The sequence below is a fragment of the Liolophura sinensis genome, chromosome 7, assembly GCF_032854445.1.
Source record: "Liolophura sinensis isolate JHLJ2023 chromosome 7, CUHK_Ljap_v2, whole genome shotgun sequence".
Taxonomy (NCBI): domain Eukaryota; kingdom Metazoa; phylum Mollusca; class Polyplacophora; order Chitonida; family Chitonidae; genus Liolophura; species Liolophura sinensis.
The window spans coordinates 43,594,064-43,606,722 of NC_088301.1; the positions used below are offsets into that span (position 1 = coordinate 43,594,064).

Genomic DNA, 12,659 nt, shown 5'->3' on the forward strand with positions numbered 1-12,659 from the left:
TTGGTCTGTTGACGGGTACATTGCATTGGTCTTAAGACTTACATAGAGAAGAGTGCCTGTAAGGGTCGAGTAAAGGTCTTTTTATGTCTATTTACTATTGATGTTTACCTAGGGTGTGTTCGCCGTTTCCAAACACGCTCTACAGGCGTCCTATTTTAACATTAATAGAAATAAATGTGTATGTGTGTACGTAAACAGAGTGGCAGGGCAATTTCGTTTTGTTGTTGACTTAATATATTGCGGAAGTCCATCCGATGCTATGCGGTATGGCACTAACGATATAACGTTACACTGATGTTTGTTATCCGGCGCCACGATCTCTCGGGCGACACGTCAAATACACGGCTATCGATGCTGGGCCGCTTGTCCGTAGGACTGTACTTACCGTACAACACGACAAGGCTGACTGTGTCTGAATTATCGACAGCAGAGGCTGCCGGTACATATGATATACATGTATAGTACTTCTCATCAACCTCCTTAATTCGGTGCCTTGCTGACCATACGTCACGAAAGGTGTCGATCTAATTCGGCCTTTAGCCCGGGTTATGAGGAATTAGGCGCTGTTATAAAGTAGAGGGCCAGCGATCCTGGACAATCGGACCATATTCACTCACAACTCACAATGAGTTATGCTCATTAACATGCAATAATAACAATGACACGTTCTGCAGTAATAACATAGTCAAACAAAAGAAACATATGGCATTTTTTGGAATAACTATGACATACAGTTTTACGCCAATAAGGCAACTAATTTAACAAGACAATCTCGTTTGATGGAATAACCTTGACGCGCCAGTTTTTGCAGTATAACACAGAATCTAACAAATGTTATGAACAAGGCGATATGTACACGCCATATACAAGACCCTTCAATGTATTGCTGTCAGCGTGACATAAAACCTTTTCGGTTTTTGTAATAGTACCGGTCCAGATAAGATGCACCATTTGGAGAGGCTGTAGTTTCCTTTAGTTTAAGGCCCATCCTGGTTCTGACGCGGTTAAAGCACTCTCTGAAACGATGTGTCCGCGCGGTGAACGATGAGATTCCGTGTTCCAATGTAGCTCTCGATTCTTTAAATGTGGCTTTATGTCAGGAGCTTATAGGGCTACCTGACGACGGTCGATGGTTTACTGCAGACACTCAAGTTTGCATCATGTAGCTTAACAGAAAATTCTTGAGAACAGCGTTCAACATCAAATCTCTCCATCTATCTATCAACCTACTGGAATATATACGTACATGCCCTGTTTCACAATGCTCTCCGAAGGATCACAAACCCGTTTCCTTTTCTTTTTTCGTTTTTCAATGTGTCAAAATATATAACATAATTGGTACAAAATATTCGAAGATTTTCAACAGTCTCACAATACTGACGATACTCAGATACTGAGAAAACTTTACCTCCGCTACACACTTTTTCAACTTGTGAGATTCACCTGACGACTTTTATGAAGTGTTAATGTTTAACAATCGCCAAAGTGTTCACATTCCAACTACATTAAAACTTTATCTACACCTTAAACCAACACTTACAACAGTGTTAAAAATTCAACACTTTTAACGGAGTTGAAATATGAATATCTCAAAAGAGTGTTCTAACATTAACTCTTACTAGTCAGATAAAACTGGTTAGATACCTGTACCTTATAGGTGTGACACTTTTACATTTCTATGTCACACAACAATAAGGCACGACGCCATACGTATCTAAGTCAACTGCCATGGCCTATGCTTGCCGTTGATTGGTCTAAAATGCATGACCTCTGTGAATGGTGTGAAACAGTATGGCAGCATGAATTATACAGTTTTGGCCACACTTTTATGAACTTTCGGGGGTAGAATAGACTCTAACACTTTCGTCTTGGTGTTTGTTGTGTAACCCGATACCGCTTAACCTTAAACCCGTAATCATATAATGATTGATCTGTTTGTGGTAACTTGGATTGTACGGTCTTCTTGAACTTAAAGACTTATCTCAATATGTGTACACAGGTGTAGATCTTGGAACCTTTATAATTATACTTTCCCTACAATAATTGCAGGTTTTGATCTTTCCTGAACAAGTTCACTTCGTTTGAATCTGTACCTGTACAAACTGGCGTGACGTTCTTTGTGGGTTGACATGAAAATGGTTTTTCCCTGGCATTATGCAAATGAGGATGAATTATCGCATGTAAATTTCCACCGTAACATCGAGCACGTGTTGGCTGCATTTAGTGGCATTGTCTATGTAAATGCAGTGCGGCAATCGGTTTGTTCGCTCTGCTTGAAGAAAAGCTGTCAATGATATATGTTAATATATGTGACGTTGCCTATAAAGTTCCAGCAGCTGTACTCAAGCAGCTCGGTGCACCAGGTCAGAAGAAAGAAAGATGGCAGGATGAGAACATATACATGCACACTTGTTAAATAGTCCAGTTGCTGTGTCGAGATTGATTTCTTCGCTCGCCACACATTTCTGGCTTACCAAGGCCAGGGCTGTAAACAAGGCAGTAAACAGGGCGACCGAGCGGCACGAACTGCTGTCGACTTCTCTTTGTGGAACCGCGTTAGAGAGCGACTTTTAAACAAGTGCCTCGTGTCGGACCGCATAACTCGCAGCTGATATTGTAATTATGTTGGGTACGGTGTGAGGGTGTGCAGATTTCAACATTCGGCGCATTAGACCGGCAGATTTGTTCAGAAAATAACAGCTCTGTTACGACACTGGGAATGGAGTTAAAAAAAAAAAATACCGTCAATTATGAGGCTTATATATATATATGTCATATCGGCATGGTAGTATACGATAAGGCGATTTAGTCACGACGCCTTGACAGCTTATTTATACACCTTCGTTATTTATTTTTCACTGTTCTCTTCAATTCTTAAATATTTGGGAGTTACGGATTATCACGGTTGTGTTAAAATCTGTCGGCCTTGTGGCCTAGGATGTTCTCGAGTCCACGGATAAATACAGCTGCATAGGCCCTATATACGCCGTTGTGTTATCTTGCGCTAGGTGCAGTAATTGGATAGACAAACGGTTGCCTTATTGTGGTATATGGAATTTAGCAAAACAGGGTAACATTCTCTAACAAATGAGCAGCACTAAAACATACAGGTTTTACTGGCAATAGGTCATCGTCTGTCCTTTCGAGTGTGCACAATGCGGCATAGTTTCGCGTACGGGCATATTTCAAGACCGTTTTTGCTGTACCATTTCATGTATATACTTGTCAAGGATACTGTGAATTTATATCTGAGAGAAAGATGGTCACATACATATCCATTTTAGACCCAGTTAGACATAAAAATGTTTTGTCATTCTTCTGTATCAAAGGTTTGCTTTTCCGTGGTACTATGTATAATATTGGCCTAACAAAAGTGTTATCGATTTCCTTATTACATTATCTATTAATATATACGTATAAAGGTAAAGTATATTCAACAATATAGCAATTTACAAGCACAATTCAGATACGTACAGGTACTTTTCGAAACAAGTACAAATCATTTGTCAGCTACAACAAAGATTCTCGGTAGGGGGAGGTAACTCTAACAATTGTATTTTTATCTGACGTGGTTAAGGTTCTTGTTCTGCCTATAGCTTTTTGGCGCGTTTGACATTTCTTAAGCGGATGACTTTTCAAATATATCTACTACACATATACAAATAAATAATGATAAAAAACAAGCAATAAAAATTACCTTCTGGTGACAAACTCTTATAATTCACAGTTTATACACCACCATTCTGAAACAAGCATTTAATATGATATGTGATTTATGACATTCCTCTGTAAGGGTCACTTTATTATACAAACTAGTAAAAATAGACTTTTGACATAGACTGAAAAATATACACTTCGAATAATATACTAACAAGCCTTACAAATATTCCATATATATATATGTGTGTGCGCATGAGTATGATTCTCAGTACACACTACCACTAACCTGCTACTCCACATAGTGGTGCGGTTTATGTTAAAACGAGTAAACAAAGTCAATGAAAGAGAATCACTTAAGTCACAATACCACATAGAGCAATATGAACTAGAGCAACAGCCCTTAGTGTAATACATGCCACAGAGCAAAATACACTACACCTATATACCTTAGAACAATATGCCAAAGAAATGGAAAATGGGATGTAGTGAGATTTATGCATGATGGAAATTGGATGAGCTGTATGTGATTTAGATACACCGAGTATTAGGTGATTAGACAATGGGTGCGAGTAAGGCATGATTGGGCTTCGGGGTATACTTATTAGGAGTTAGGTGTTGTAAATATTGGATTGTACGAGAGCTAGGAGTGAACACTTGGTGCAGTAGTTTGGAGTGATCAGTAAGGGCTGTGCCAGGCAGGAGCTGGGCACGATTTGATTTTTGGGTGCCACGTGGACGGGATCACTATTTGAGCTATACCAAATGAGAGTTTCACGTGATCAATAGTGAGTGTGCCAGGTTGGGGTGTGATTAAAATTGGATGTGCATTTTTTATTTTGGGGGATGCCAGGTCAGAATTGGGTGTAATTAGTATTGGGTGTTTCAGATGGATATTAGGTGTTATCAGTATTGGGACGCCAGGTGGGAGTTGGAGGCAATAGGTATTGGGTGTGCCAAGTGGGAGTAGGGCGTGATTGCTATTGGGGTGCCGGGTGGAAGTTTGAGGTAATCAGTACTGGGTGTGCCAGGTGGGAGTAGGGTGGGATTGGTATTGGGGTGGCGCGTGGGAGTTTGACGTAACCAGTACTGGGTGTGCCAGGTGGGAGTAGGGTGGGATTGGTATTGTGGGAGTTGGGTGCTATCAATATTTGGGTGTCAGGTGGGAGTTGGATGTTATCAGTACTGGGGGCGCCAGGTCAGAGTTGGGTGTTATCAGTACTGAGTGTGCAAGGTGGTAGTAGGGTGTGATTGGTATTGGCGGTGCCAGAGGTGTGTTAGGTGTTACCAGTACTGGAGGCGTCAGGCCTGCTTTGGTAGTTATCAGTATTGGAGATGCCAGAAGGAAGTTGGGAGCAATCAGTATTGGGGGTGTCAGGGTGTGATTGGTATTGGTTATACAAGGTGGAAGACAGCAGTTATCAGTATTGGGCAGAAGTTGGGAGTGATCAGTCTTGGGAGATAAAAGTTATCAGTATTTTGGTTTCACCTGTATTGAAAGAGCCAGGTGAGATCTGGGTGTGGTGAGTTCTGATTGTGAAAAAATGAGTAGAAGATACATGTACAAGTTTAAGAATATGGAACAAGATAATAACATGCACTGTGCAGCATTTAACACAAACAGATTCCTCACAGTGTTCATATACACAGGCTAAACAACAAGATATTCTAATTTTACTTTTTATATTTATCTCTCAAACAAAATGAAAAATTGTCTAATGTGCATTCACTCTCTACAAGCTCATGTGAGTGACTGGTAAAATGGTTCACTAAGTCTGTAATCTTTAATTACAAGTGTTCTATTTTTAAAACTTTTTTAAATCAAATTCTTAAAAATCTTAATATTAGTGCAAATACCACATATATTTTACAGAAATGATGAATACGATGAGGCTAGGATGATCCAATAAAGCTTTATAAAGCCTTCAGCATAGTCAATCAAGACATTGTACTACATATATGTGACGTTAATCCAAGCTCATACTTTCATACTAAATCTAGTGGACTTGTACATACACAAATCCCACAGACAGACAAACTGTATTTCACCTACAGTTTGATATGTAAAAATTCACTTTCAGGAGCACATAAACGTTTATAAACTAATTCTATAATGTGAACGAATCAATCAGAATCAGGCAAAATGTGCTACATGAAAAATGCTAAAAGGTGAAAGATGAAAAGTGAAATCTTTTGGTGAAATACAGTATTTCATTTCTCGATGCAATTACTCTGTAAATCAACAGTTTATCTTGTTTTACACGTTAAAAGGTCTGCACAATAGAAAGTTCATATACCAAAGTTATCTTGCAGGATAAAACTTATTTTACAATGTTAATACTGCATTAGCAGTTAGTAGACAGCATTAAAATCACATAAACAGAACTCATCATAAAATAACTCTCCTTCAACCTTTTCGACCTCTAAAGCACTTTTTCCAGTGGAATTTATGCACACAATTGTTATGAACATGATACCAAAATTATTTGTATGTGTCACTAATGATGCAAGATTCATAAAACTGTGAAGATTATTTTTATACATCCCACAGTTCTCTCAAAATCATTGTTGTCATAGTTAAACAATTTGTTGTACGATGATCAAAATGGTAGCACAAGGCAAATTTCTACTTCTGAAGCTTTATCACAATCTTGTGACACACTGATTTGCATAACAATTCTGAAATGGAAGAAAAAAAATTAACTTCAGCTGTATCCTTTTGTTCTGAAGTGCACAGTATACAAAAATATTTAAATAGTAGGTGAACATTGTTTAAACATCTGTATGTGGGAAGCACAAGAACAAAATCCTGCAAAAATACAAAATATATGTTTATATTCATTAATACATATTTATTTTTAAAGTCTAAAATCTCTGACAAGCTTAAAACTTAAAATTAATGAAAAAACAAAAGTCAAGAGAGATAATTATACAGTCATGTAATATGTTGACTCCTCAATGCCATTCAAGCCTGAATGGCACAGTTCGTCAGCTTAGATATAGAAGTAACTAAAGTATTTAAATATACATGTAAGTTGTTCACACACACAGGAATACTGTTTACTCTTTAAAGCATCTATGGTAAATCTTCAACTTTTTGGACTGCTAAAGCACTTTATTTCATTGGAATTTATGCATACAATTATTATGAAAATGATATCAAAGATGCAAGCTTCATAAAACTGTGAAGATTATTTCTCTGCACCCTATAGTTCTCTGAGAATGTTTCAAAATACTGTTCTCAGTGGTGGTTGGAAAGGCTGAACAATTAGGGTGTTAAGTACACTCTTCTAATGATGGTTTGGAGAGCAAAATAACATGCAGGTTTGTCAGACCTCTGGATGTATAGCAAACAAAATTTCGGAATTGAAGACAAACATTGTTAATTCTGCAAAACCATTAAAACATGTGAATTAAACACTTTCTTCATGCCATGAGAGCAGCATGACACACCATTTCTTCACATAATTCACCACATGAAATAGATGTAAGAGTTGTGGACTGATGATACTGGATTTACAAGAATGACGATGAATACCACATACTACATATACATCTAAGGAAATATTTTCTCTTTCTTTGTATATGAAGGTATTAACAAAAGCACAAAAAACATTTCATCCAATACGGAGTCCAAAACACGAGTATATTCCCATGCTGAGCAGGAATGTGCTTGATTCTCATTCGAGCCCTCTGTTATACTCATCTCTGTCAATTCTCATTAAATGAGAAACATTAATATTTACATTAAGTACTTTGTAGAATATTTTAATGATTGCAGGAGTAATACTTTTAATGTGGAGAAAATGGAACGAGATTTACATGTAACTAAAAAAGTCGTCTTTGACAATGAATAAAATATATTTGTTCTCTTAGTAGAAATGATCAATGTACTCCAAACATCTATTAAAAGGAGATAACTGAATAATAAATATATATGAAGCTCAAAATAAAAAAACTATGAGCGTACAAGCTTGAAACCATGACCAGTGTCAATTTCTTTGGGTGGCAGCCACCTCATCTTTTTACGCTTAACCCACCGTGTAACACAGTCACTGCAGCAGCACAAGCTACCAGCCTGTGGAAAGTTTACCGCCCGAATAAGAGGGCGTGTCAGCTTTGGAAAGTTGTTGTCCCAATGCTGGGCGAAATCATGCTCTGTGGGAAGGTGGAACGAGAAGTCCGTCCATACGCGGGAAACTCCGAACACAGACTGAATGGGTCTCCCTTTGAGTGACCGTGTCACAGAAGGTGACTTGCCAGAGTTGTAGTCAATCCAGTCAAGGGTGAAATCTCCTATCCCACACTCTGTGCTTGCCTCAGGGTCGAGTTGGGGAAGGAACTTGCAGGTTTGGACAGCGACAAAGGCATCTTTAACATAGGAAACCTGTCTGGCCCAGTGGTAAGAGTGCAGTGTATCTAGGACCAACAGGAGACGTGCACCAGAACCCCTGTTCTTCTCCTGCCACCACTCCAATATTGCGTCCAGACTTAGAGAGACATTACCTGAGGAAGAAAACCAGAAACTGTTAATTCTGCATGCAGTGCTTAACGGGTCATAACCTCATGACTTTTAATACACAATGGCATATAGTAAAGATAAACCATTTTTGTTCCCTGCGTGTACATTGTATGACGTTAATACCATGGAATGAGACAGGTATATTACAGAAGCCATGGCTTGGACATCTGATTTGCACTAACAGACATTTCAAACTGAACCCATTCCCTTAGAAGTAAAATGTGGAGAATTTGTGCATAAAACAACTGGTCAGTGTTTACTGTAAAGAGTAGATTAACTTGTTGAAATAACTAGGAAACTTATTTTCTTCCCCTTATAACCATATCAACTTTAAGACCCTCCATAACACTGCTCTCCCAGTGAAGGAAACAGAGCAGTGGCACACGTACCTATGTCATAAAAATGGGTGTTAGTGACTGATGTAGCACACAATAATATGATATACGACTCCAGTATATATGATGTAAAACTACATTCAATGTGATCTAGGACTCCAGTGCATGTGGTGTAGGACTGCCTACTTGTGATGCAGGACTCCAGTACTTGTGATGCAGGACTCCAGTACTTGTAAAGTAGGACTCCAGTACTTGTGATGCAGGACTCCAGTACTTGTAAAGTAGGACTCCAGTACTTGTGATGCAGGACTCCAGTACTTGTAACGTAGGACTCCAGTACTTGTGATGCAGGACTCCAGTACTTGTAACGTAGGACTCCAGTAAATGTGATTTAGGGCTGCCGCACATGTGATGTAGGCAGTTAAATATCACATGCACATGGTGCAGTATATGTAGTACATATAACTTGAACTGCAGTACGTGAAGTAGGGCTCTAGTACATGTGATGTAGGGCTCTAGTACATGTGAAGTAGGGCTCTAGTACATGTGATGTAGGACTAGTACATGTGATATAGAACATTTGTGATGTAGGATGTGCCCGATGTAAGATTCCATCACACAGGTGATGCAGGATCACTTCCATCTGTTTTGGGACATATCTTTATAATGCTGTGGACCAGCACAAGTGATCTGAACCACCATATTTACTTCATTACTGAACTTGTCTATTCCCTCTCTCTCTGTACACATACCTCTCCCAGTGGTTCTATCCGTAGAACTCCAGAATGAATCAAACTGAGGTACAATGTACAAGAAAACTTTCTAGTATTTTACCCTCACCTGCTAAGGCCCAGTTACCATTGTCATATACATCTCCACTGTAGTACACTATGTAGGTATCAAACCGGGGACCATCACTGGTGTGCCGATCGAAAAATGCTCTCAGCTTGTTGTTGACATATTCAAGAGTCAGCCCACTTGTGGAATAGTCACATCCATAAGAGTCTATCATGTGATAAGCAAAGAACCTCTGTACCAGGTTAATGATGGTAGTGGAACGGGACCCGATTTCTTGAAAAGCATGTGGAGTTAGCAGTTTAGCACCAGATGAAGGACTACAAAAGAAAACCATAACCAATGGCCGTAATGATTAACAGGTCATAAACAAACATTGCATACAATCACAAAACCAGCAATGACTGAGATTGATATTACATACATGTACATGAGGGAACATTTTTACATGTCCTTATCCATTAACATACATATAATCCAGAATTTATTCAGAAGATGTATTAAAATAGAACAACCAAGAAAATAAAATAAAATAAAAAAATTCAGCTTTCTTCTTGGGGAATTAAAAAGAGCTTTAAGCTACAATTTTTGTACAGGCTGCAGAGGTAGGTTTGGAAATCAAGAAGCCTGCAGTGATACTGCCAACAGTGATAGCTGTCAAAACAATTTTGTGGGGAGGAAAGCCTGAATGGGGAATGTAAAGCTGGTCCTGATGCAAAGTAAGTTTATAGATGATGCCCTTTCTGAAAATTCTCAACACTGACAGAAAATATGCATTTTAAATTTGAATGGATATCGAGAGGCATACCTGAAAAATGTTTTCTTTTTTTGGTGGGGTTAAAAACAGTTAAAACTAAAGTTTTCCGAGTACCTATTCGTGTATGCTTTAAGACTATGAATTACAAAAAGTTCATAACTTGAGGACTTAAATAACAATAATCAATGTATATCTTATGGAGCATAAGGCTGCTAATCTTACAAGTTTTCCTTAGCGAGAATATTTATTTATTTACATGTATTTATTTGATTAGTGTTTTACGCCGTGCTCAAGAATGTTTTACTTACATGACGGCAGCCAGTATTATGGTAGGAGAAAACTCAGGGGGAACCCACAAACAGATGCAAGTTGTGTATTGCCCGAGAGGAAGCAAGCATGAGCTGGACCTGAACTCACAGCGAAAGCATTGGTGGGAGGCTACTGCGTTATGGTGCTGTGATGCCACACTAACCACCTTGGTCATTTGTGAGAATACATATACATGTGTAAACTTGCCCTGAAGAAAATAACAATACATATATCACCTGAGCAGGTTTGCAGGTGCGACGAGCCCAAACCCTGTGCATGTCCCTCCCAAGTAGGAGCCCAGGTTATGGAAGAGACTGACAGCCATACTGTCTAGTGGAAGGATGATTAGCCCTAATGTCAGGCTTAAACCGGTTCTTGTTTCCCAGCCTATGGCAAGCAGCACCAGCGTCATCACCAGTCTCAGGCACAGCAATCGCTGTGAGATCAAAGCAAAATGGCGCACACCTTTAGAGGACATGACCCGGTTCATGCTCTTTGCCCCGTCCTCCGTGATGCTCAGGTTCGTGTGGGTGATATTACAATCTGTGATCTTCACCATTAGATTCCAGACACTTATGAATGAAATCACATGGAAACAGAGCCAGATAAATACACACACAAAAAATATTGGAACCACTATGTACCACTCCTTGTGACTGTATGCTAGCACCCCTGTCAACGGACACAAGGCCATCTTCATCAGGAAAATGGTTAGTATTCCAAGATGTCTTATTACTTTAGACCTTGACAAAATAACAGTCCACCTGTCCAGGCTTGTAGATCCAGAGAAAAGTAGATCTTTTATAGACAGAATCGCAATCCTTCCAGCAAAGCAGGAGATCCCGTACAGATTAATGGGATTTAGCAATGGAAAAAGGAACATACTAGATACAACAAGAAGAGTGAAAAGATTAAGTATGCCAAGTAGTGACTTCAATCTTATTGAGACTGTTGTAAAACAGAAAGCTGTTATGAGTAGGAACCAGACAAGAGGATCAGCCTCTGGTGCTGCCAAAGCTCCCACTGCTAATCCCACGACTTCATATATTTCCACATTTGACAGTAATACAGTCTCTTCAGTCGTTAGGCTAAATACAACTTCTATAACATTCCATAAGCAGTTGAAGCTAAGAGATACAAGAAATAAGTCATTGGTGATTGTGTTGGTGTAATTGTAGCTTTCTTCCTTGCTCAGGTGCAGAGGCTGGGAAAACACCACCATGCCCAGCACGCCCCCAAGCCATATGTGCAGCACTGCTTGTCCGAGCTTCTCCCAGGTAAAGCAGTACCTTAGAATCAGTCCACCGCAAATCACCAGCAAGGTCACTACATTCTCCAGCACTGTCCAGGAGGTGTACAAATTTACTCCCAATCCACCAAGGAGGCAGGCTGTTGACAGGTAGCCCACTAAGTGAATGTTCAACTTTAACCTGGTTCTAATTAGATGTTTCAGTAAATTGAACAAACGAACCAGTAAAGCCATCACTGAATGGGCATACTGGGTGGTTTTGGGCATTGTGGATGTTGTGGAATTACTGCAATCATCAGCATCTATGATCATGACTTCTCTTTCCACCTGTCTGCTCTTTGCCTTTATTCCAGCTAAGAAAGAAAATACAAGTACATGTACATGTTAAGTTACAACACAGGTAAATAAAATTTAGAACCAAATATGAAAAGCATACATGAATTAAGCAGAAATTCAGCTGAATTTGATACCAATTTTTAATACAAAAGACAATGTATCCACCAATAATGCACCCCACTTAGTTTAAATTAAAAAGCATAACTTTTTATTTTTCTGATATTCCATAAACAAGATATTGCTTTTTCATTAAAGTGAAACACAGCACCTGATTAATGTTTATGTCCGCTCAAAGACTACCATTCAAAGTATCATAAAACTGCATTAAATATCTGTTTAGATTTTTTTTCAACCCAGTAAAACTTTAGTGAAACTTTGTCTTCACACAGCTTCAGCATGTCTCCATTATTGAGAGCAAGGTGAAGTCACGTTTACTCTAGCTCTCTAACATCAAAGGTATTTTCCGTAAAATAGTCTAGGCAGTAACCTACATGTATTGCAGATAAAAGTTGTGAATTTTGGCGATGAAGGCCTAAGTGATAAATATAGTTTTCTGGGAAATAGGACATAATGGAAGAATTTCTTTAACCGCTTGAACTGTTGAGAAAATAGGCCTACTATATCACTTACAAGGAACTCCAGTGACCCTGTTTCAATAACCCAGCTGTAGATGCACAACCGTGGCATTCCTGGATCAGA

The 12,659-nt window shown here is 39.0% G+C and overlaps 1 protein-coding gene across 1 annotated transcript; it reads right to left on the bottom strand.

The window, feature by feature from the left end:
* Nucleotides 1–7,047: 7,047 nt before the first annotated feature.
* LOC135469991 (transmembrane protein 168-like) lies at nucleotides 7,048–11,964 on the bottom strand. The gene is made up of 3 exons (XM_064748671.1): nucleotides 10,612–11,964; nucleotides 9,355–9,629; nucleotides 7,048–8,163 (listed from the first exon to the last, which is right to left on the bottom strand). Exons 1-3 carry the CDS (start codon nucleotides 11,934–11,936, stop codon nucleotides 7,616–7,618), a joined length of 2,148 nt encoding a protein of 715 aa, XP_064604741.1. The 5' UTR covers nucleotides 11,937–11,964; the 3' UTR covers nucleotides 7,048–7,615.
* Nucleotides 11,965–12,659: the final 695 nt, after the last annotated feature.